Genomic DNA, 25435 nt, shown 5'->3' on the forward strand with positions numbered 1-25435 from the left:
ACTATGCACAGAAGAATGTTCCTTGTTTTAATTTTTTCCCCTGTTTTAATTTATTATCTCCTTAATTTAACCTTGCATAATAGAATCTGGTTCAAAATAATTACAACATATTCCACTCTGTGTGTATTAAACTATTTATATTTAAAAATTATAGTCATGTAATGGGATGAGGCTGGTTTTCTCTAAAGTTTTGATAGCTGAGAGAACACATGTCCAGAAATCAAAAATCATAAATTATCTGAATTATTAAATGTTACTTAAAAAGTAACATGGCAACATAAAGCAGCAATAGTCTGGCTCTATGTGTTAATTACTCTTCAGGACATCAGATATTAGAATATTAATTGGTTTTTTCCTCTGTAGTACCTGAGCAATTAATTGGAGGATACTTTAGTTTCTTGAAAAAGTTAATCATTATTACCAAATACTTAATTTATTCCCCAGAATAATTTATAACTTATAGGCAGAATTTGGTGGATTAGTTACATTTTTTAATGTGATATTTTTGGTGAAATATGCAATATGTGTCTGTATTTTAGGCTATGCTTTTCTATATCAGAGAAGGTAAGATATTTTGCTTTGAATCAGTATTTCCACCAATACTACAGTTTTGGCAGTGGCATCCTCTGTTCTGGCCTGATCTTTACCAATTTAAAATTTAAACAATTGTTTTGTTAAAAAAAAAATGCCCGGGAATACTTTTTGAACGAAAAATGTGGGCTGTTTTACACTTTTTCATTGGGTGATGATTTTTGCATCTTTTGTGACATCACAATATCCATTACAGAAAATGAATTAGTTACAGTTTTAAGTTATATACATCTTCTGGAATTTTCTTTCTTCCTTTCTTTCTTTTAATTAAGTGAGAGGTAGGGAGGCAGAGATAGACTCTTGCATGTGTCTTGACTGGGATCTGCCTGGCAAGCCCCTAGCAGGTGATGCTCTGTCTGGGTTACTTTGCAACTGAGCTATTTTAATGCCTGAGGCCAAAGCCATGGGTCCAACCTCAGCCCCCAGGGCCAACTTTGCTCTACTGTTTGAGCCCTGGAAGCAGGAGGGGAAGAGAGAGGAGGTAGAGAAACAGATAAGCACTTCTTCTATGTGCCCTGACCAGGAATTGAACCTGGAACTTCCACACGCTGGGCCGACACTCTACCACTGAGCCAACTGGTCAGGGCCTGGAATTTTTAACCAACCAATAGAAATATTCAGTTGGTTCCACTTACCTCTCTTTTTATAGGATATTATTTATATCTTTATTTTGGCATTCTTTTTCATTGTCAGATGAATTGAAAGATGAGTGCCATATGATCTCACTTATAAGTGGAATCTAATGAACAGAATGAACCAACAAGCAAAACAGAGACAGATTCATAGGTAGAGAGCAGGCTGACAGCTGGGGGGGGGGCTAAATGAGGGAGATAGAGGAATTGAGCAAAGAAGAAAAACAAGGACAAAAACTCATGGACACAGACAACAATGTGGTGATTGCTGATGAGGGAGAGGATGGGGGAGAGTAGGAGGGATAAATGGTGATGGATGGAGAGGTGACTTGGGGAGGTGAACACACAGTGTGCAGTACAGATGATGTCTTGTGGAATTGGGCACCTGAAACCTGTATAATTTTGTTAACCAGTGTCACCCCAATAAATTCAATGAAAAAGAAAAAAGAAAGAAAGATAATGTCTGGGGAAATGCCAGAGAGAGACTTCCATTTCCTATTAGCTCTGTAACCTCCTCAAACTCCATCCCTTCTTTGATAAAATGGGCATCAAAATGCCTGCTAGGATTTATCTGAAGATAATATAAGTAAGACATATTTTAATTTTTATTTAATTTTTAAATTTATATTTTATTTTGATCTCCAAAAGACTGAAAGGCCTCCCCAGGGCAGGAGGCCCAATACTGGCCCACGTGACAGGATGTGTTCTCTAGATGTTTTCAGTGCGTGCCTGGGATGTAGCAGAGAATTAATAGATGTCAGGCATTATTGTTATATCATTTAATTGCCACAAAAGTGCTATCAATATGTAGTACAATATGCTCATTTTGTACATGATTAAACTGAGGCTCAGAGATTAAATAACTTGCCTAAGGTCACACAGCTGATAAGAGATGGAGCCAGAACCCAAGACATGTTCGTCAGATTCTGAGTCTGAGCTTTAACCCCTAAGCTACATGTCAGTGTCTTAGCGGTGATTTTTAATTACCTTAGCTTATTGAGAAATTAATTAGGATATACTTGACTATGCATTCAGAGTATTTGTTTCAAATAAAATTGAGATTTCACTGTTTTTTAACTGAAAACAATTTAGTTAAAAGTAAAGGGATTCTAAATCTGATGAAGTTGGATTGTGAATATACATAGAAAACTGACAAATCTGTACGTTTTGCACTTACTGACAAATATCAGTAAGTACCTCTGAATGCAGTAAAAGACTAATTTAAGGCTTAGAAATTGATGAAAATTATTTTAATGCTTTTTAATTATGTTTAAGAAGGTAATTAAGAATTTAATTTTATTTAATTAACCATACATTTACAAATTATGACATTAATTGGTAAAAAAAGCATTTTGCTTTTCAGCTTATTTGATTTAACATTTATTAAAATTAACTTCACCTTAAACAAAAAAGCCCTTGATCAGATTTTTCTTTGTAGTTGTTTAATTCTCATTCAGCATTTTAAGATTAGTCAATTTTCTGCATCTTAGGCATTAAGAATAAAAAACTAGATAGTAATCAATCATGAAATTGTTATGAAGTTCTTAATAAATGTTTAGCACCAAGCGCAATGCGGTTTGATGGAAAGAAGGATACGGTCCACATTCGCCAGTACTTTCAAATCTACTGAACTACATAAGATGGTATATAATTGAGCACCAAATTTTGCAGATCAGACTAAGAATTTTGTATGTAGTTTAAAAATGATACAACCCTCATAATCTCCTCTTGAAGAATTGTAAAGTATTAATCATGTCATGAAAGGTAATAAAATTGCTCATTGATTTTATGGTATCAGGTGGAGACTTTGTGTGAAATAAAGGGGAGAATAACATGAATCAGTAATACATGTGTCTGTAGACTTCAGGCTTCCATTAAATATAACCTGACAAAGTAAGCTGCTTTAGGCTAATGATATTTTCCTTTATTGACTCTCTGGCTCTGGATTCTTCTTAGCCATCTGGTGTATTGTGTCTGGCCAAGAATCCCTTCCCACTGCTATTGTGGCTCACTCTTTCAGGTGTGGGATCTCTTTTGCAAAGCCCTTTTACCCTCACTCGATTACTATTTTTTCTACCTTTTTGCTTCAATTCAGTATTTGCCAATATTGAAGTTCCTCAGGTTATGACCCAATTCTGTTCCTATAACAGTGATATAACTCAAATTTTGGTGTAAGTCGAAACATAACCTCGTCACTTACCTATCCTAACACAGTTCTAAAATCATAATCTGAACATGAAAACACAAACATGTCACGTTATTCTGTATTCTTATGCCATGTGCAACCAAATTAGTTCACCCATGTAGTCTGTAAGTATGACACTAATGGTGTAAGTCAAAACACATCTCAATTTTTTCAAGTTTTTATGGGAGTGAGCATCATAAACTTGAAACATTGTATGTCAAGACTGTTGTAACCTGAGGACTCCCTGGATGTGGTCAAACAGCTTCATTAAAATGAAGAAACTTAGAGTGACTAATTTGACTTTTTGTATAGGGCTGTCCACAGCTTGCTCAGTTGTCCTTTATGGGAAACCCAAGTCTTGTCTTTAACTGATTGGAAATATCAACCAAATTCTGATTGTCATCTTCTTTTTTTATTTTCTCCCTCATGACTTTGGTTTAACCTCTGGATACTTCAGCTTTCCCATCTGGGGTTTTAAAACTCTATCCATACTTTCTTTGAAAATGATTGTACAATTTTTTTCAGTAAAAAAGAATATATGAAGTGTACATGAAAGTTTTACAGTGTGATATTAAAGGATTGCGTGTGCATCCACTTTCCAACTTAAGAACCTGTACATCACCAGGAATAGTGAAGCTCCACTTATATGAACAGATCCCCTCCCATGAGCAGGTTCCACTACTCCACTCGATGTCATGCTTATCGAGTCCCTTTTTACCCATTTATTTACATCATATGTATGTATTGCTTGCTTTTCTCTCCTTCAAAAAGATGTTTCTGAGATTCATCCATATGGGTTCCCACAGCTGTAGTTCATTTATTTTTATTCCTAAGTAATATGCCATTGTATGAAGATACAATAATTTGTTCATTGTCCTTTGGATGGATGTCTAAGTTGTTGCGATTTTTTTGATAATAAGGAAGTGTTATTATGAGCATATTGGCCTAAGTCTCCACATGCTCATAGTCAAGAGTTTCTTTGGAGGGGAGTATAGTTGGGCTGGAGCTGCTGAGCTGTATTGTAGGATGTGTCCATCGCTGGCCTCACCTCTGAGTCTTATTTAATCTCCTTTCAGTTCATTGTTCAACAATTTGCCAGTCTCTGGTTCTTGTTGGCTCCTTTCATAACCAATGGCTTTTTGCCTAAGAATGGCTCTTTTCTTTATAGTGCTTTTTATTTTCTACATTTATTTCTATTGTTATAATAATAATAATTATAATACTTGCAGCATTTGGGGGAGCAAACTTGCATTTCAGAATTAGCAAATAATTCAGTTTGCAGCTCTGCTTACCATTTTGTGTTTTAAAAGTCTTCCTTTCCCATCACTGTGAGCCTTTTCCTTAGGCTGGGCAGGAACTTCCCTGGTCTCTAGCCTCTCCCTCAGTATGAACTTCTGAGTGTTGCTGTTGCCTCCAAATAAAGAATATCACTAAGCATGCACACTTTAGAAAAAATGAACATACTTAAGCAAGAAAGGTCATTTTTAAAATTTAGTAAGAAGGGGAAAACAAATATTTGCTAATGATCTACTAAGGACATGCCCTTGCTTGATGTTTTTACATGTCATTTATGTCAGCCCTACAAACATTATGAAGCACACTGTGTTTCTTTCCTTTTTCCTTTTGATAGTTGGGGATCAGGCATGTTAGAAAAATTGAACAAGTCACGGCTAGGATTAAGATTTAAATTCATGTCTTTTGACTCTTAATTTAGAGTTCTAACCTATAGTACAGGAAGATAAATATTTATGTTTGCGTGTACATGTGCAGATACATACATACGGAATATGCCAATATCAGGTAGCATTCAGAATATGAAATACATTTTTGTGTTACTTCTGAATAAAAGTATAGCAAACCATATGGTCTATTGTGTATATTTCTTACATTTGACTTTAAGAATGCATTTGCAATGTGCCTTTATTCATTTTTGAAGGGATAAGCCCATAAAAAACGAAGACTGCCTTACTTTTCAAGTAGATCATGTTCTCTTTCTGAACTCACACTGGTGTCCTGAATCTGTGCACCCTTCTCCTGTGCTCTTTCTAACCTGTTCTGAGGAGAGGATGCAGCTCACTGGGCTGGTGAGGCTGTTGTCTGAAGCTGGGCCTCAAGACTCACTCTGTCTTCTTTGGTCCTCAGATAATTCTTTAACAGTGGACAATAGTGGAAGGAAGACCAAAATTGTCTGCTCCCTAACTGGTCTCCTTCTTCTGTTCTGCTCACTCCAGTTGATCAATTCAGTGGCCAGAAAGATCCTAGTATACCAGAAGTCTTGCATGTTGCTACTCCACATAAAGCCCTCACCTCCTTCAGGTCTTACTGAAATGTTACCTTTTCATGGGAGTCTTCCCTACCACACTATCTAAACAGGCAGTATTCCTGACCCTTTTCAGTTCCTTTTTAACCTTATTTGCTCTTAGACTTACCACTAACATACCATTTATTCAACTAACACAGATCTTCTGTCTTTTCTATTTCTCTTGCTGTAATGCAAGCTCTATGAGGGGTGAGATCATTGACTCTTTTCTTTGCTCAATTGTTGCCACAACTGGAATACTACTTGGCACGTAGTAGGTGCTCAATAAATATTTTTTTGACAAACAAAAAATTGAATAAATGAACATTTGAGGAGGAGATTTCAGAAAAAGGTATTTTAAGACTTTTACCATTGTTATTCATGGAATCTCATGAAATAGTTTTTAACAGGAGAGTAGACAAAAGACCAAAGATTGTGTTGAGATCTAAACCCCAATGTGATGATATAGGAGGTGGTGCCTTTGGTAGGTAATTAGGTCATGAGGGTGGAGATCTTAGGAATGGGATTAGTGCCCTTATAAAAAGAGACCTCACAATGCTCCCTTGATGTCTTCCACCACATGAGATTACAGTGGTCTATGAACCAGGAAGTGGGCTTTCATCAGACACCAAATCTATCAGCAATGTGGTTTTTAACTTCCCAGCCTCTAGAACCATGAGAAATACATTTCTGTTGTTTGTAAGCCATCCAATCTATGGCATTTTTTATTATAGCACCCTAAATGGACTAAGACAGAAAATGTTACCAGCAATTTCTTCCCAAATCTGGTCTAGATATGTGTTTTTGTTGTTGTTTGTTTGTTTTAGGTGAAAGGAGGGGAGATAGTGAGGGAGATTCCAACTGGGATCCAGCTGGCAACCCCATCTGGGGCTGATGCTCCAGTAACAAACTATTTTTAGTGCCTAAGCTGACTTGGACCAACTGAGCTATCCTCAGCACATGGGGCCATACTCTAACCAATTGAGTCACTGGGTGTGGGAGGTGAAGAGGGAGAGAAGGGGGAAATAGAAGGTGGAGGAAGCAGATGATTGCTTCTCCTGTGTGCCCTGACTGGGAATTGAACCTGGGACGTCCATACACTGTGCTGATGCTCTATCCACTGAACCACCAGCCAGGGCTTCGATATGTGTTTCTTCGCTTAATTTCCTGGGTCTTTCCTCTTCACTAGATGCTTCAGTCAAATGGATCCTATTTTCAGTCCCTGAATATGAGGTTCCACTCTTAGATCTGGAATGGGCCAGACTCTCTCCCTTTCTGCTTCCATTCCTCTTCTTGCTCCCCTTCTACCTTATATCTTTCCTTTCTTTTTTTTTTTTTTCTTTCAATAATAAATTTTTATTAATGGTAATGGGATGACATTAATAAATCAGGGTACATATATTCAAAGAAAACATGTCTAGGTTATTTTGTCATTAAATTATGTTGCGTACCCCTCGCCCAAAGTCAGATTGTCCTCCGACACCCTCTATCTAGTTCTCTGTGCCCCTCCCCCTCCCCCTAACTCTCTCCCTCCCTCCCTCCCATGTCCTCCCTCCCCCCACCCTTGGTAACCACCACACTCTTGTCCATGTCTCCTAGTCTCATTTTTATGTTCCACCAATGTATGGAATCATGTAGTTCTTGTTTTTTTCTGATTTACTTATTTCACTCCTTATAATGTTATCAAGATCCCACCATTTTGTTGTAAATGATCTGATGTCATCATTTCTTATGGCTGAGTAGTATTCCATAGTGTATATGTGCCACATCTTCTTTATCCAGTCTTCTATTGAAGGGCTTTTTGGTTGTTTCCATGTCTTGGCCACTGTGAACAGTGCTGCAATGAACATGGGGCTACATGTGTCTTCACATATCAATGTTTCTGAGGTTTTGGGGTATATACCCAGTAGAGGGATTGCTGGGTCATAAGGTAGTTCTATTTGCAGTTTTTTGAGGAACCACCATACTTTCCTCCATAATGGTTGTACTACTTTACAGTCCCACCAACAGTGAATGAGGGTTCCTTTTTCTCCACAGCCTCTCCAACATTTGCTATTACCGGTCTTGTTGATAATAGCTAATCTAACAGGAGTGAGGTGGTATCTCATTGTAGTTTTGATTTGCATTTCTCTAATAACTAATGAAGCTGAGCATCTTTTCATATATCTGTTGGCCATTTGTATCTCTTCCTGGGAGAAGTGTCTGTTCATGTCCTCTTCCCATTTTTTAATTGGATTGTTTGTTTGTTTGTTGTTGAGTTTTATGAGTTCTTTGTAAATTTTGGATATTAGGCCCTTATCTGAGCTGTTGTTTGAAAATATCATTTCCCATTTAGTTGGCTGTCTGTTTATTTTTATATCAGTTTCTCTTGCTGAGCAAAAACTTTTTATTCTGATGTAGTCCCATTCATTTATCTTTGCCTTCACTTCTCTTGCCATTGGAGTCAAGTTCATAAAATGTTCTTTAAAACCCAGGTCCATGATTTTAGTACCTATGTCTTCTTCTATGTACTTTATTGTTTCAGGTCTTATATTTAGGTCTTTGATCCATTTTGAATTAATTTTAGTACACGGGGACAGGCTGTAGTCGAGTTTCATTCTTTTGCATGTGGCTTTCCAGTTTTCCCAACACCATTTGTTGAAGAGGCTTTCTTTTCTCCATTGTGTGTTGTTGGCCCCTTTATCAAAGATTATTTGACCATATATATGTAGTTTTATTTCTGGGCTTTCTATTCTGTTCCATTGGTCTGAGTGTCTATTTTTCTGCCAATACCATGCTGTTTTGATTATCGTGGCCCTATAATATAGTTTAAAGTCAGGTATTGTAATGCCCCCAGCTTCATTCTTTTTCCTTAGGATTGTTTTGGCTATTCGGGGTTTTTTATAGTTCCATATAAATCTGATAATTTTTTGTTCCATTTCTTTAAAAAATCTCATAGGGATTTTGATGAGAATTGAATTAAATTTGTATATTGCTTTGGGTAATATGGCCATTTTGATTATATTTATTCTTCCTATCCAAGAACAAGGAATATTTTTCCATCTCATTGTATCTTTTTCGATTTCCCTTAACAATGCTTTGTAATTTTCATTATATAGGTCCTTTACATTCTTTGTTATGTTTATTCCTAGGTATTTTATATTTTTTGTTGCAATCGTGAAGGGGATTATTTTTATGAGTTTGTTTTCTAATATTTCATTGTTGGCATATAGAAAGGCTATGGACTTTTGTATGTTAATTTTGTATCCTGCGACCTTACTGTATTGGTTTATTGTTTCTAATAATCTTTTTGTGGAGTCCTTCGGGTTTTCGATGTATAGGATCATATCATCAGCAAAAAGTGATAGCTTTACTTCTTCTTTTCCGATATGGATGCCTTTTATTTCTTTGTCTTGTCTGATTGCTCTGGCCAGAACTTCTAGCACCACGTTGAATAAGAGTGGAGAGAGTGGACAACCCTGTCTTGTTCCTGATTTAAGGTAGAAAGTCCTCAGTTTTATGCCGTTTAATAGGATGTTGGCTGATGGTTTATCATATATGGCCTTTATCATGTTGAGATATTTTCCTTCTATACCCATTTTGTTGAGAGTCTTAAACATAAAATTGTGTTGTATTTTATCAAAAGCCTTTTCTGCATCTATAGATAAGATCATGTGGTTTTTGTTCTTTGTTTTGTTGATATGGTGTATTACGTTAACCGTCTTGCGTATGTTGAACCATCCTTGAGATTCTGGGATGAATCCCACTTGATCATGATGTATTATTTTTTTAATATGTTGTTGTATTCGGTTTGCCAGTATTTTGTTTAGTATTTTAGCATCTGTATTCATTAGAGATATTGGTCTGTAGTTTTCTTTCTTTGTGCCATCCTTGCCAGGTTTTGGTATGAGGGTTATGTTGGCCTCATAGAATGTGTTTGGAAGTATTGCTTCTTCTTCAATTTTTTGGACGACTTTGAGTAGAATAGGAACCAAGTCTTCTTTGAATGTTTGATAGAATTCATTAGTATAACCGTCTGGGCCTGGACTTTTATTTTTGGGGAGGTTTTTAATAGTTTTTTCTATTTCCTCCCTGCTGATTGGTCTGTTTAGGCTTTCTGCTTCTTCATGACTCAGTCTAGGAAGGTTGTATTGTTCTAGGAATTTATCCATTTCTTCTAGATTGTTGTATTTGGTGGCATATAATTTTTCATAGTATTCTACAATAATTCTTTGTATTTCTATGATGTCTGTGGTGATCTCTCCTCTTTCATTTTGGATTTTATTTATTTGAGTCCTGTGTCTTTTTTCCTTGGTGAGTCTTGCCAAGGGTTTGTCAATTTTGTTGATCTTTTCAAAGAACCAGCTCCTTGTTTTATTGATTTTTTCTATAGTTTTTCTGTTCTCTATTTCATTTATTTCTGCTCTGATTTTTATTATCTCCTTTCTTCGGCTGGTTTTGGGTTGTCTTTGTTCTTCTTTTTCTAGTTCCTTAAGGTGGGAAGTTAAGTGGTTTACTTCGGCTCTCTCTTGTTTGTTCATATAGGCCTGAAGTGATATGAGCTTTCCTCTTATTATTGCTTTTGCTGCATCCCAGAGATTCTGATATGTCGTATTTTCATTTTCATTTGTCTGTATATATCTTTTGATCTCTGCGCTTATTTCTTCTTTGACCCATTCATTTTTTAGAAGTATGTTGTTTAGTTTCCACATTTTTGTGGGTTTTTCCCCCTCTTTTTTGCAGTTGAATTCTAGTTTCAAGGCTTTATGATCAGAAAATATGCTTGGTACAATTTCAATTTTTCTAAATTTGCTGATATTGTCTTTGTGGCCCAACATATGGTCAATTCTTGAGAATGTTCCATGTACACTAGAGAAAAATGTATACTCTGTCGCTTTGGGATGAAGTGTCCTGTAGATGTCTATCATATCCAGGAGTTCTAGTATTTTGTTTAAGGCCACTATATCTTTGTTGATTCTCTGTTTGGATGACTGATCTAGAGCCGTCAGCGGTGTATTGAGGTCTCCTAGTATGATTGTATTTTTGTTAGTTTTTGTTTTAAGGTCAATAAGTAGCTGTCTTATATATTTTGGTGCTCCTTAGTTTGGTGCATATATATTAAGGATTGTTATGTCTTCTTGATTCAACTTCCCCTTAATCATTATGAAATGACCATTTTTGTCTCTGAGTACTTTTTCTGTCTTGTAGTCAGCATTATTAGATATGAGTATTGCTACGCCTGCTTTTTTTTGGGTGTTGTTTGCTTGGAGTATTGTTTTCCAGCCTTTCACTTTGAATTTGTTTTTATCCTTGTTGCTTAGATGTGTTTCTTGTAGGCAGCATATAGTTGGATTTTCTTTTTTAATCCATTGTGCTACTCTGTGTCTTTTTATTGGTAAGTTTAATCCATTTACATTTAGTGTAATTATTGACACTTGTGGGTTCCCTACTGCCATTTTATAAATTGCTTTCTGTTAGTTTTGTATCTAGTTTGATTCTTCTCTTTTGTTTTTCTATCATTTGTTTTTGTTTGTTTGTGTTCCATACTTCTTTCCTCTGTTGCTACCTTTTTTAAGTCCAGTGTTTTTGTGGTGGTTTTTTCAAGGGTGGTTACCATTAAGTAATGAAAAGGGTACCTAGCATATTCATTGTAGTACCCTATCTTATAAGTATTTCTGCACTTCATCATCCTTTGCTACTGTTAATCTCCATCCTCTCCCCCCTTTTTTTCCTTTGTTGTCACAGTTTAAGTTTGGTTTTATTGTGTTCTTGGTGGAGCTGTTACTTGTGGTGTTGTTTTCTTTTGTTCTTTGAATCTGGTTGGAAAACCCCCTTTAGTATTTCCTGGAGTGGGGGCTTTCTGTTGATAAATTCTCTCATCTTTTCTGTATTTGTGAATGTTTTTATATCTCCTTCGTACTTGAAGGATAGCTTTGATGGGTATAGTATTCTTGGCTGAAAGTTCCTCTCTTTCAGAGCTTTAAATATTGGGGTCCACTCTCTTCTAGCTTGTAGAGTTTCTGCTGAGAAATCTGATGATAATCTAATAGGCCTTCCTTTATATGTTGTACTCTTCTTTTCCCTGGCTGCCTTGAGAATTTTTTCTTTGTCATTGGTTTGTGTCATCTTCATTATGATGTGCCTTGGAGTGGGTTCGTTCGGGTTAAGAAAACTCGGTGTTCTGTTTGCTTCTTAAATTTGAGGCTTTAGTTCTTTCCACAGGCTTGGGAAGTTCTCGTCTATTATTTGTTTGAGTATATTCTCCATTCCATTTTCTTTCTCTTCTCCCTCTGATATACCTATTATTCTTATGTTATTCTTTCTGATGGAGTCAGAGAATTCCTGTAGAGCTTTCTTGTTTTTTATTATTTTTGAGTCTCTTTCTTCTTCTCTCTGTTGTGCTTCAAGTTGTTTGTCTTCTATTTCACTAATCCTATCTTCATTCTGGGCTGTTCTGTTAGCTAAGCTTGTTACCTCGTTTTTCAGCTCGTGAATTGAGTTTTTCATTTCTGTTTGATTTGTTTTTATAGTTTCAATTTCCTTGGTAATATATTCTTTGTGTTCATTGAGTTGTTTTCTGATCTCCCTATATTGCCTTTCTGTGTTTTCTTGTATATCTCTGAGTATTTTTAAGATTTCTATTTTAAATTCTCTGTCATTTAGCTCCAAGGCTTCCAATATGTTAAGTCTTTTCTCCATAGATTTTTCCACATCTATTTGTGTTACCTCTCTTTCTTTTGTATCCATAATATTCGATTTCCTCTTTCTTATCGGCATCTGAGGGTGGTCTTGTTGATAGCACTAATTAGAATTAATAATGAGTAAAAAGTAAAAAAAAAAAAAAAAAAAAAAGAAAAAAACAAAAACAAAAGGTAAAACACCCCACAAAAAAAAACAGTAATAATTTATTATTTCCCCCTTTTTTCTTTCTTCTCTTTCCCTCCTCAGGGAAATATCGTGCCTATAATGGAGGGCCTGATTTGGGGTGAAGAGTTCAAGGGGCAAAAAAAGGGAGTAGGGACCTACTAAATGCAAAAAAAAAAAAAAAAAAAAAAAAAGGAAGAAAATCTTAGACAAGCATAAGATGATTTGCTTGTAAGTGATGGTCAGCTAAGAGAAATAATGAGAGGGATAAGAGGGAACCAGAAAAAAGGAACAAAAAAGAATAATAAAGAAGAAAAAAAAATAAAAATAATAAGTAAAAATCTGTTGTATTAAGTGCAGCGAAGATTAAATACAATGGAGACCTTGGGTTGGGAGGACCCAAAATGCCACAAAAATAAACAAACAAGAAAAAAAATAAAAACAAAAGCAAAAAAGAGAAATAAAGCCAAAAAAAGCCTTGAGTCCCAAATTAACTAATTTTTTCGTGATTGAGGATTATATGGGAGGAAAGTAAAATGAGAAAAGAAAAAACGAATAGAAAGAAAAAAATAAGAAAAAGAGAAAAACGATGGAAGAAATAAAATAGGAAGAGAAAAAAACAAAATAAAGCAAGACAAAAAAAACAAAAGAGGAGAGAGTGAGAGTTAAGTGTTTTGGAGTATAACCTTAAAGGAGGGTGAGGATGAAGAAGAGAAATAACATGCAACACTCATGTGTAGTGTAGTTCAAGAAAGGGGAAGCATAAGATGGGCAGAGAATAGAAGGACCGAGGTGTAGGAAATAAAGGCAATAAGATAGAAGAAACAAGCAACAACAACAAAAAAATTAGTGGATCAAGTTGTAAAGTCTGTGGATTTTTCTTGATTTTGAGAGGTTAACTTCTTCCTTTTTCTTTTCTCTCCCTCTTCCTAGTCGGTGACTGTGTACCCCAGGCTCTGCCCCTGTGTCACACTTAGGTAGGGATTGCAGTTGATGGGATTCTATGGCAATGTCATATAAGTGGCTTTAGTCTTGTTGGTAGTCAAGGCTTGTTGGCGTTTGCAGGGTCCAACGATGAGAGAGTTTGCTTTCCTGGATTCTCTCTCCTAGTCCCCCCTTTCTGAATTAGCAGCCTGGTGATCCAGCTATAAGGCTGCAACTGCTTCTGCCTGGGGAGTAAGAGGCTCAAAGAGCTGGGAAATCCCCACTCTATCCCCACTCAGTGCAAGGCTTTGGGAAAGGCTCTGAGAGTCAGGGCCTCCAGTTTAATCAGGCGGGGGTGGGAGTCAATTGTTGTCAAGGTGACTGTTCAGCGCCTCTCATTTAGTTGGACCTCTCACCCCAGGCTTTCCACACTTTGTAGCCTGTTTTTGCAGGGAAGAAGAGGCACTAGTCTCTGCTTGCGACTAGTGTAGTATAGATCTTATTATCTGCCAAGTCCCTCTTGTTAGCGTTTATCCCTGAATATGGAGGCTCTATCAATCAGAAGTTGCCCCCGCCCCTTTAGCGAGAGGCACTAAAAAATATCACGCCTCTTGTCTTGGATCGCTGAACTGAGAGAGATCTTATCAATTAGAACTGAGGGTGCGCAGATTTCATGGGTTAAGCTAGTTTCAGTGATTGGGTCGCAGCTGTGCTTCCGAAGGTATTTTAGGCTGCCTGCACGTGCCCCTCCCCCAACGCTTGATTGTTAGCTTTAATGGCTGGGTGAGGTGCCCCGCCCACGGAGAGAATCTCCCAAGCCTCTCCCGCTTGCCCTGCCGCTGGCGGCTGGATCGCAGCAGGTGCAGGATAATGGAGCACCCTGGGTGTGCGGGCCAGTAGGGTGCTCTGGGCGCGTGGAATGCCCAAGGCACGCGACTCTCACTCGCAGTGTGTGGGCCGCTGGGAACGTTAGCGGTGCCCAACCGGACCGGGCGCGCGCGCGGCTGCTCGCGGCTCCCAAGTGTGGGCTGACTCACCACAGGCGCACTTCCTCGCGGCTTGAATGAACGTCCCTGCGGTAGATTCCTCCACACCCTCGTCTCTCAGATTCAAGTGATAACAGTCCTTTCGCTATCAGTTTGTGTGGAACTCCGGAATGCTCCGAGGATAAATTTTTCTGTTTCTAGTTGATAAATTTGTTGTGATTTAGGGGAGAGCTGTCGGACGCGCTGCTCACGGCGCCATTTCCGTGACGTCACTCTCCATATCTTTCCTTTCTTAATCATTTATTAATCAACTGCTATGGGCCAGGTGCTGTGCTAGGTTCTGGGATTACAAAATTTAATAAAATTTTAACCTTATCACCAAGTTCCATGTGTTCTAGACTTAGTAGAGAGCTAGGATTTATCTGGGTGGGAATATGGAAAAGAGAGACACTGGCCAAGGGCTCAAAGGCTCCCTGTATGAAGTAAAGGTTGGGTGGGTTGGTGCTTAGACTATATGAGGCTTGACTGTGGATCACACATCAAAAAAGATTATATATCTTCTAAAGCTCTGCAAACCATTTATGAAGATGATTGTATTTTCTTTAGTATATTTGAGACGAGCTTAAATCATGATTCTTTTATGTCTTGTGAATATGGAAATGTCTGTTAAATGGTTATCAACTGTGATTTGGGGATTTAGTGATTTTTCTTTTCAGTTCTTTCTTTGGAAATTACCATTAAAAGAAAAAAAAATCCAAACTAATCACAGAGAGAATATGTGGTTGTGCTTTCTCTGAAACTGGTGTTAATGATGTTAGAATGTGCTTAGTAGATTTTTCTCTTTGCTTCTTCATGCCTGTTGCTATCATAATCTTGTCATCTTTCTTTTATTATTTTACTGTTCTTTGTGTTAGTGCTAACTCGAAGCAAAGCTAAATGTCTTCCCTGCTTAGTTAGGCATAAAACATCCAGCATCTTCACACATGCTGGGAGATTGAGGGTTAGAAGGTTAATTTCATTCTGTACTTTCTGTGGAAGAAAACTAATGTGGTAAAGGCCTGTCCAACATATATTTATGGAAATGAAGTAAGGGTTTTAGTACTTTTAGAAATGTAAATAAAATACAGAATAAAATCAGGTATTTAAAAGTTTAAAGTAATGAGAGTTTCTACATCTTTCTATCTGTGGTCGTTTGAAATTTTTTTTTCTATCAAATTTTCCTGGTAAAAAAGAAGTCTTCCAGTAATATCAAGAACAATAATGCCGGAAAGAATTGAATATGTAAATACAGACATGACTTAATGAAAACTGTTATTCCATGCTCGACTAAAGAAACTTTTAGAATTTATACTGAAAGTCACACTTACAGAATCATATTTTTTATTAGGTACCTCAAATGTTAATTATTAATGTGTTTTAATTTGAAACTGAAATTAGAAATTTATGAATGTAAAGTGGGTTATCAAAACTATTTCCATATTTCTTAATATTTAAGCTCTTAAAGAAATAAGAACAGAGTGATATAACCACCTCAGTCATTAACAAGCAGAATATTTAACTGATCCTTATTATCATTATGCTAGTAATAGGAAATGGGGCTCTCGTAAGATTAAGCATTAGCTATTCTGGTCCCTCGAGGTAACTGTAAAATTTAGCTTCAGTGAGTTGTAATTAGAAAAAAGGTACATTTAAACACTGAAGAAAAAAAAGAAACAGGTACCTCACACACAGTGTGTTAAGGGCTTGTGCTTGAAGCCTTTTAATCTTTAGGTGTGGCCTATGCTATAAACACTTCCATCAGCATTTACATACTTGACACTTAGCAATCCAGCTGTGTATAACCATATCCATATGCTTTGCCTTACGAAATGGAATGAAAATGTGGTAAGGACAAGGCTAGCATTTGATGATTTTGTATGTCTTTCTCCTCCATAGTGTTGTCCAGGCTCAAAATGATGCTTTGTCGCTGACAAGTTGGGCACAGGAACAGAAAATTAAGCTTTCTTTTTTCCATGTTTTTTTTTCCCTTTTCTTAAGCAGTAGTACAACTATTAATGATGATAATAATAACTATTATTGAGCACTTGCTTGCTATTGAATAAGCATGAGCATTAGCAGATTTGATCCTTAGGACCTGTTAAATAGCATTATTTAAATAGTGTTGTTGTTGCCATTTTATGGATGAGACCCTTGAGGCACAGAGTGGTTAAGTAACTTGCCTGAAATCTCACAGTCAGTGAAATCTCTGGGACATATAGACCAGGCGCTCTGGCTGTGCCATTTGCTGATAGAGCTGTGTGTGCAGGCATTGCTTCCAATTTTAGCAGCTGTTTTGGCCCCAGACTATCCTGAGTGGGATTTGTGGTTCCTCTATTTACTTTTCTTTTTCCTTCTTTCTTTCCTTGTTTCTTTTATTTCCCCCCTCCTGTTAGGTCAAGTATAAAAGAGATTTTGAAGAAAGCAAAGGGAGGGGCTTCAGCATTGTTACCGACACACCTGAACTACAGAGGCTGAAGAGGACTCAAGAACAAATCAGTAATGTAGGTGACTGTTGAGTGATGTGGTAGGCTGGACTTGTGTTTCTGGATGAGAAAGTGAAGTTGGGTGACTTGGAAATGTTCTTGTTGTTTTGGTATGCCAGCAGCACTCAATATACTCATAAAATGTGCCAAATTTATCTGAGAAACTCCTTCTCTTTGATTTCATCAGTTATCTTGAGCCTGACATTTCAATAGCAATGACTATATTCCTTTAACTTAAAAGAAGCTATTGTAATTTAACATCTTACTCCATTTTGAATGGTTCTCAGCTTTTGAATTCTTCCAGAACAGAACTTTTATAGTTAAGTTAAAAAACCTAACAGTTCTTTCTTCCTAAGAAAATATACATATACGTCAAATATTTTGCAAAATCTCGGATTGGTAATTATGTATAAATAAGATTTCATACTTTAAAGTAGATGTTTGTAGAAATGAAGTATTACATCTAATTTTTGAAATAAACATTTATATATGAAGTTGCTTTGAATTTGAAAGCTGCATCTTCTTCAGATATATATATATATATATATATATATATATATATATATTTATTATTATTTTTTTTGTATTTTTCTGAAGCTGGAAATGGGGAGAGACAGTCAGACAGACTCCCACATGCGCCTGACCGAGATCCACCCGGCACGCCCACCAGGGGGCAACGCTCTGCCCACCAGGGGGCGATGCTCTGCCCCTCCAGGGCATCGCTCTTTTGCAACCAGAGCCACTCTAGCGCCTGGGCAGAGGCCAAGGAGCCATCCCCAGCGCCCGGGCCATCTTTGCTCCAATGGAGCCTCGGCTGCGGGAGGGGAAGAGAGAGACAGAGAGGAAGGAGAGGGGGAGGGGTGGAGAAGCAGATGGGCGCTTCTTCTGTGTGCCCTGGCCGGGAATCGAACCCTGGACTTCTGCACGCCAGGCCGATGCTCTACCACTGAGCCAACTGGCCAGGGCTCATATTTTTTTTTTGAAAAAGAAAATTGGGACTAACAAGTTCAAAGCATATTACTTACTGAAGAGTGTTAATTCAGTACTAATTAAAGGTGGGTAAACAGCTCTTCTTACCTTTATAATTCATGTCTGTGATTATATTTCTTCCAAAGTATTCTATAAAGTTTGTTAAATTGTGTTTTATTCAGGACAAAATGAGTTCAACGTTAGGTATTCAAGAGGAAATATGAATGACAACCAACATAAAAGTGTGCAACCAATATAAAAGTGTTGCAAATGTGCATTTTTTATGAGAAGTTTGTCTTGTGTGTCACTGTATAGTCACTAAATGTTATAAGTGATGGAGCTTTAATTTCCAGGAGATGCTTAATTAGCAAACTGTTTTAAATTCACTAGTAAGTGTCCATCATCATTACATATAGAATGACAGTTTGCAGATAGAACAATAGTATATACTTTGAGAAAGAATTTTGTTTGTCAAAGGTTCAATAAACAGCATGATGTTTAGAAGACATTGGAGAGTGAGAAGAAGCAGAATAAACACTGTTTTTCCACATTCCCTAATGTTTACCCGTGTTTGCTCTATATGTGGACATTTTATTTTAGTAAGGACTTTTGTTTTTTAAGAGAAAGGGTTGAATTTTAAGGATTCATGGCTTTTGTCCCTTTGTTTTTCTACCTTATCTAAGCAATCCCCAATCCTGAACACCAAAGATTACCCCACTCACCTGTCTTCCCCTTCATTCTTTCCTTAAATCAAAACCCTATTTTTGATTTTCACAATGCAAATTAAAGATATATTCCACTGGCAGTTATATTTAGCAGCATTTCTTTTTTCTTTGTATTATTTTAATTAAAAAATAAAAGTAATGCTGCACAAAACAAAGCTATAAATCTTCAACTATCACAGAGATTCATTTCAAAAGGAGCTAAACATTTATACTCAAGACCTATGTGACAGCTAAGGATTACAGTAGATTCAAAGGTAAGCCTTTTAATTTATATTCAAATTAAGTCAATATTTATTTTTAATAAGGAAAGAACCAGTCATTTCACCGACCTTTATCATTAGCAGGAATATACATTTTATTCAATACCAGAAGCTATTTGCAGATCCATTCTTCATTATGCAAAATACCCTATAATGCAGGTATGTATAAACCTATATTTGTCATATACATAACAATGTATCAAAATACCATTTAAATTAAGCGTATAGTTTAGACAACACTGTGTTATTATAAAAGTATATAATTTAGATATTTTAATATATATATTGTAATTGTCTTGATATTAGCAACCATAACAATTTTGCAAGTAGTGTTTTTAGCATGATGAGGCATATTAATATTTAGATAGCAGTACAATTTATAGATTTCAAAATATTACTGTTAGGGATTTGCTCTTGAAGAAAGGAAGCTATTCAATATTCTGAGGTCTAGTGAGTTTATTATTCATTTATAAGGCTGCAAGTTTATGAACTTTTTCCGTGACCTCACAGGCTTTTCTGTATTACCTGAGGATTTTTTTTTATAAGAAACATGGGTTAATTGGAAAGTTGGTACTTTGGCTAGTTCAATTTTCCACATTACTTTCAGATAAACCCAAAGACTGACGTATCTTGGCCAACTTCAGACAGATATTTCTGGTCTGTTTTGAGATGAAGAAGGTGAGAAAATGTCCAGATTGGACAGACGCCAGACCTTTTCTGCAGAGATGCTGGGATGCTCAGCCTGGAAAATAGGAAGGCCGGGAGATCTGAGCTCCAAGTTTAATAGGATGATGTAGGTGAGTTCATTAAGCCAGGGTCTTTCCAGTCCTGATTTTTCCATTTGCTTCATTTTCTTACTTGTTTTACTTTATTGAACTTTGCATGCTGTCTGGATCTTTCTACGATGCCTTTAATCCCATTTGGACTAAAGAAAGTATAAAGACATAAAACAGGGGATTTAATGACAAGTCCTAGGTGTTTTGGGTAATACCTTATGGATGAATGGGCATATTTGATTGCTTGTGTCTGTCAGTTCTATGAAATTTTTTTCACACACTATCATAATCATTTGTCTGGGATTTTAAATCATTTGGAAATGTCCACTCAGTCTGCATATGTTCGGGAGAAGGTCTGGGATAAAATACAACTGTAAATGTGAAATTGTGTCTAATGAAAGGCTGAGAGTGTGTTTAGCCTTGACTTCCTTCTTTTGGGGTCTACAATGACAACATATTGAACCTGGAAGATTTGCTAGATGCTGTAATTTAAAATTCTTCTGCTATGTTGCTCACTTAGTAGAGCTTAAGAAAGAATAAGAGGCTGCATTACAGAATGTACTGAATGGTTGGAAAGACACAGAACTGATTTCCAAATAATAATTTTTTCCCCATGAAATTCCAGATGATGTCTTATTGCCTCCTCGTTCTACTCTGCCCCCTCCCACCTCAGCCCGATTCTAGGGCATAAATTCACAAACGACAGAATGTTCTAGTACATCTCCACATTTTCTTTACTGAATGATGTTTTAGAGAAATATTCTTAAAGGACAATGTACAAATTCGAATTGAGGAATTCCTGTGCCTTTCAACATTTTATAATCCCTCCCCCCTTTTCTTGTCCTTATAGCTCTAGCTTGGGTGGGTAATTGCAAAGGCTGTTTCTAATTCAGGTGATTACTGCCTTCACATTTGTAAGTAGTGCATTCAGGGAACCACCACAGACATCTGACAGCTTCATTCAGCCTTGAGAACGTTATTGATGTATCTCATTCTGCCTGCTTTCCCACTAATATAAGCTACACTTTCAATTAGCTGACACAGTCTGTGGATAAATTGTGAAATAAAATGGTAAAGTCTGACTTTGAGAGACTTTTTCAATCTTTATGCTATAGATACAATTTAGATGCTTACTTTTAAATTTATTTCAGGTGGCAGAGAAATATTTTATAAAGGGGAAAGGAAAAACACTTAGATGACAAATCTTGTATTTTACTGACAGAAATAGTAAGTGTACCATTATGTGATTTTTAAAGGTTTGCTCCTGTTCACGACTCACAGAGGAAATAATGGTGCATGTCTCTATGTGCGTGTATACGTCTCTGTGTGTGTGCCTGCATACTGTGGCTTCAGTGGGAATTTAGAATCTCCTTTCTTAAATTTCTGACAACATAGCCAGTAGTATTTTCATCTGCTCTACATAGTTCTCCTACCCTGTCAGTAGCTATAATTTTGGTTATCTCTTCTGTTTTCCAACTACCCTTTTTACTACCATTTTCAATTTTGTATACACATTCATAAGAAGTGTTTCCTTAACCTACAAGAAAAGCTAAGATAGAAGGTTTTTTTAAAAAAGCATTATAGAAAACAAACTATCTCTGTAATTTGATATTGAAACGTACCATATTTTTTGCTCCATAAGACGCACCTGACCATAAGTCACACCTAGAGTTTTAAGGAGGAAAATAAGAAAAAAAATATTATGAACCAAATGGTGTGTTAAAATATTTAATAAAATACTGTATTTTTTGCTCCACAAGATACACAGGCATTTTCCCCTCCATTTTTTGGGGAAAAAAGTGCATCTTAGGAGTGAAAAATATGGTAATTATTTTTAGTTTTTTGATGTGGCTCCATAATTTTTCATTGACTTCTTAAAATGCAAAATAAAATATATCCCTATTAATAAGCCCAAGTGGATACTGTATTGATTTAGTTCCCTGAGACTTTGTGAATTAACTTCAAAAATATTAGATTATTGGAGGTAAACATGGCCTAATAACTGAATAGCAGTGTCTATGGACTATTAAAAGATTTGATTCAAAGTTCGGTTGAGTGTAAGGGTGATCCTGAAGATAGGGGTGACTATCTAGGGATCTGGTCTCTGTTTGTAATTTAAATAAATCATTCTGACAGAGACTGACTGTGGCCATGTCAGGCTGCTGATGGTGTGAAATTGAGTTGTATGGTGGACAGAGGACAAGCAGTTGAGAGAAATCCCCAAGGGCAAAATTTGTTATGTAATTGGGTCAACTCATGCATGAGAAATGCATGCTAATTGTAAACTGGTGGCAGGTTCAGAGTGTATGAAGCAATTAGGAGTTTTCTTTCTTTTAATATTCAGCAAACATTATAAAAGGTTGTTTTTTCTTAAAGGCAAGAAAGATCATTTGATTTTGAGATTTAAAACATTATTTATTAATTTTATTCCTTTTTGTGAAGCATAACAGTTTTACAACCAGTGAAAAATTTATATGAAATCTAGTTTTGACTTGTAGCATCTAATTCATTAAGTAGTTTGCAAGGAGAATTGGATAGTATATTTTGTTGTAACTCATAACTGGGTTGATTAACATACATGATGGGTTATGAGGCCAGTGGTTTAGATTTAAGCCCTTTAAGTCTATCATTTTCACAGAGTAAATTTATGTTACTTTAATGGGCCATTCTTTATCTCCAGCTTATCTCAACCAGTGGCTCTGATGCATTCTCAAGTAATAGTGGGTCAGCAGCTTATTTTAAAGCAAAGATCAAATGTGTCAGCGAAAGTGATAGGGCAATAACATGTATTTCCTCCTAATACCTAACACATGTATGAATGCTTTATTCGTTTCACAACACTTTGACATATCCATTCTAATTAGAGCCTCTGAACAACCACTCCTCAGGGTGAGTATTGCTATAAGGAATCCTTCGACTTTCATGAGAAAAATGTATGGAAAATTACCTTGTGGTCCTTTCTCATTTCCAAATCTGTGGTTTCCTAACACCTGGTTTTGCTTTATTTTTCCACCTAGGGCAGAACTTCAAAGGTTGATCTCTTCTTTTTATCCTCAATTTTTTAACCACAGTCGCTTAAAGAAACAAATACATCCCAGATCAGTAATTACTTGTGCATGGCAAGTGCGAGAGTTGTGGTTATAAGATGGCATTGCCTGAAGGGGAGGCTTGGGAAGGGCTCCCATAATAAAGGAATTAACACCTCTGACTTCTTTTTGGAAACAAAGATTACAGATCCAGCAGACAATTTTTGCAGATTAGTTTTTTGGTGAAGTTTCTTTTTTCCTCATTCCTTTCTTTTCAGTCCCACAATGTTCAGGCCCTTATCCTGCCTGAGTTGAGGCAGAAGCCTCCTAATAGGCCTTATCTCCTTCTAGTCTCTTTCTGCTCCTTCCCTTGTGTATTAAACACTGTCATCATGTGACTGTTTCCAAAGTCACTCTTTCATCAAGATCCTAATTATGACCCACTAAAATTTTTCCCTTGGACCTCCACTTTGAGGAGGATAAAATCTAATCCCCTAAATGATTTTTTATATATACATAAATTTTTATTAATTTTAATGGGGTAACACCAATAAATCAGGGTACATATATACAAAGAAAACATGTCCAGGTTATCTTGTCATTCAATTATGTTGCATACCCATCACCCAAAGTCAGATTGTCTTCCATCACCTTCTATCTAGTTTTCTTTGTGCCCCTCCCCCTCCCCATCCCCTCTCCCTCCTTCCCTCCCACCCCATAACCACCACACTCTTATCCATGTCTCTTAGTCTCGTTTTTATGTCCCACCAATGTATGGAATTATGCAGTTCTTGGTTTTTTCTGATTTACTTATTTCACTTAGTATAATGTTATCAAGATCCCACCATTTTGTTGTAAATGATCCGATGTCATCATTTCTTATGGCTGAGTAGTATTCCATAGTGTATATGTGCCACATCTTCTTTATCCAGTCATATATATATATATATATATATATATATATATATATATATGTATATATATGTGTGTGTGTATATATATATATATTTTACAGTGATTAAAGCCTTTAAGCAAACTCTTGGCCAATACAGAGAGTCCATAAAAGAGTAGTGTCCTTAACATGTTCACCAAGTCTAAGTTGGCACCAACACTATTCCAAATCCCTGCGAATGCAACCCAAACCCAGTTCAGTCCATTAGGAGCTATCACAAGGAGCAGGAGTCCAGAAAAAGTCCACATCCAGGAAAAGTCTGCATGGCACTGGAATTGTTGTCACAATTCTATACTTTGCAGCTCACGTCCAAGTCCCAATGACTGCTGCTTCTACCTGGTAATGATTCAGGTAGACTGGAAAAGCCATCTGCAGCATGTGTGGAGATGGAGCCTCTGTTCTCCTCTGCCCGGAGAGATGAGACCAGGGTGCTTTTCCCTGGAGCTCTGCGACTGTGACATGATAAAGAGAACCTTGGGATACACTAAGCTGGGTGGCAAAGGTAAATTCACAATACAAGTTGGCAAAAGGGGGAGAGAGAGCTCTAAATTAGGAGTAGGTCCCAGGCTGAAATATGAGTGGGGTATTGAGGTAGGAGGAATAAAGGAAACACTATATATTAAACAAAGCAGCAGAAAATAGGACTATCAACACCCACAACAGAGATCTTTGAGGGAAGAAAAAGAAACCTGACTATTCAAGCAAGACAGAGTTAAGTGGCCCTTGTGCAAATGAGATCAGTTTACCTGCTTCTTGGAAGAAATACCCTAGGCTTGTCCACAGTGTCGTAGATGGGGCTGACGGCCCTGGGCACCTTCAGCCTTCAGTGGCAAACCCCAGCATTCTGGGCAGGGTTATGTCATATTTGGCTGGAGCAGGGCTGGAAGAGACTGAACCCTCCCTTAGAGGAGCGAGGGGGAAGCCTACCTTCCAGTGTCCCTTTTTCCTCACTGCACAGGCATGTAAGCCTGGCAGGCTTTAGCTCAATGACCTTCCTTTTCACTATTGAAGCAGGAACCAGATGGATTCCTATCAGACTTCTTTGGGGCGCTGGAGCCTTTAAGGGCATATCCTAAAAGCTGGTAGTTCACCTGATCTCTATTGGGCTTTTAATGCCTCTTGGTATCTTAAAAGCCATGTTCAGAAGATCTCGCTGAGGGGTTGAGGATCCCCATCCGCCTATATAAACCTTTTTCGAATATCTGGAGCTATTTGGAAAAAGACAAAACAGTGTTATTAGCTGGATCAAATAAAAGAAGGTAGAAGTTTGCAGGAGAAGATTTGGCATCTCCTGTTCATCAGCATTCTAAAGAAATTTAAAACTTTTTAAGTAAAAAGCATGATATGGTAGACCCGTAGGAGTTCCAGGATATGACTCTCCCCTTTTCAATTTTTTTAAATTGACCTTAAAATATTTGCTAGGTATGCTTTAATAATACCTTGACTTTAAAGATTGTAAGAAATACCCATAATTTGAAAGGTTTGACAAAATACAGTAAATGCTTTTGCTACATATGCAGGAGCATTGTCAGTTTTAACCAGTTTAGGAAATCCAATAATAGAAAAATGCATACAGACAATGAGCTATAACCTGCTTAGCAGCCTCTCCTTTTCTGGCAGAGGTTACTATGTATATAAATCCAGAATAAGTATCCACTGTAACGTGGACATAGGGCTGTTTGCCAAATGAAGGTATATGAGTAACATCCATTTGCCAAAGTTGTCCTGGTAGGAGTCCTTTAGGG

At 36.9% G+C, this 25435-nt stretch overlaps 1 protein-coding gene across 2 annotated transcripts in view; it reads left to right on the forward strand.

Moving 5' to 3' along the window:
- The window catches only part of NEBL (nebulette), a 501273-nt gene that overhangs the window by 244010 nt on the left and 231828 nt on the right, over positions 1 to 25435 (forward strand). For both annotated transcript variants that reach the window (XM_066233817.1, XM_066233818.1), the window contains exon 4: positions 16893 to 17000. In XM_066233817.1, coding sequence (XP_066089914.1) covers positions 16893 to 17000 — 108 coding nt within the window. The remainder of the gene's footprint in view (positions 1 to 16892; positions 17001 to 25435) is intronic.

The sequence above is a fragment of the Saccopteryx bilineata genome, chromosome 5 (assembly GCF_036850765.1).
Source record: "Saccopteryx bilineata isolate mSacBil1 chromosome 5, mSacBil1_pri_phased_curated, whole genome shotgun sequence".
Taxonomy (NCBI): domain Eukaryota; kingdom Metazoa; phylum Chordata; class Mammalia; order Chiroptera; family Emballonuridae; genus Saccopteryx; species Saccopteryx bilineata.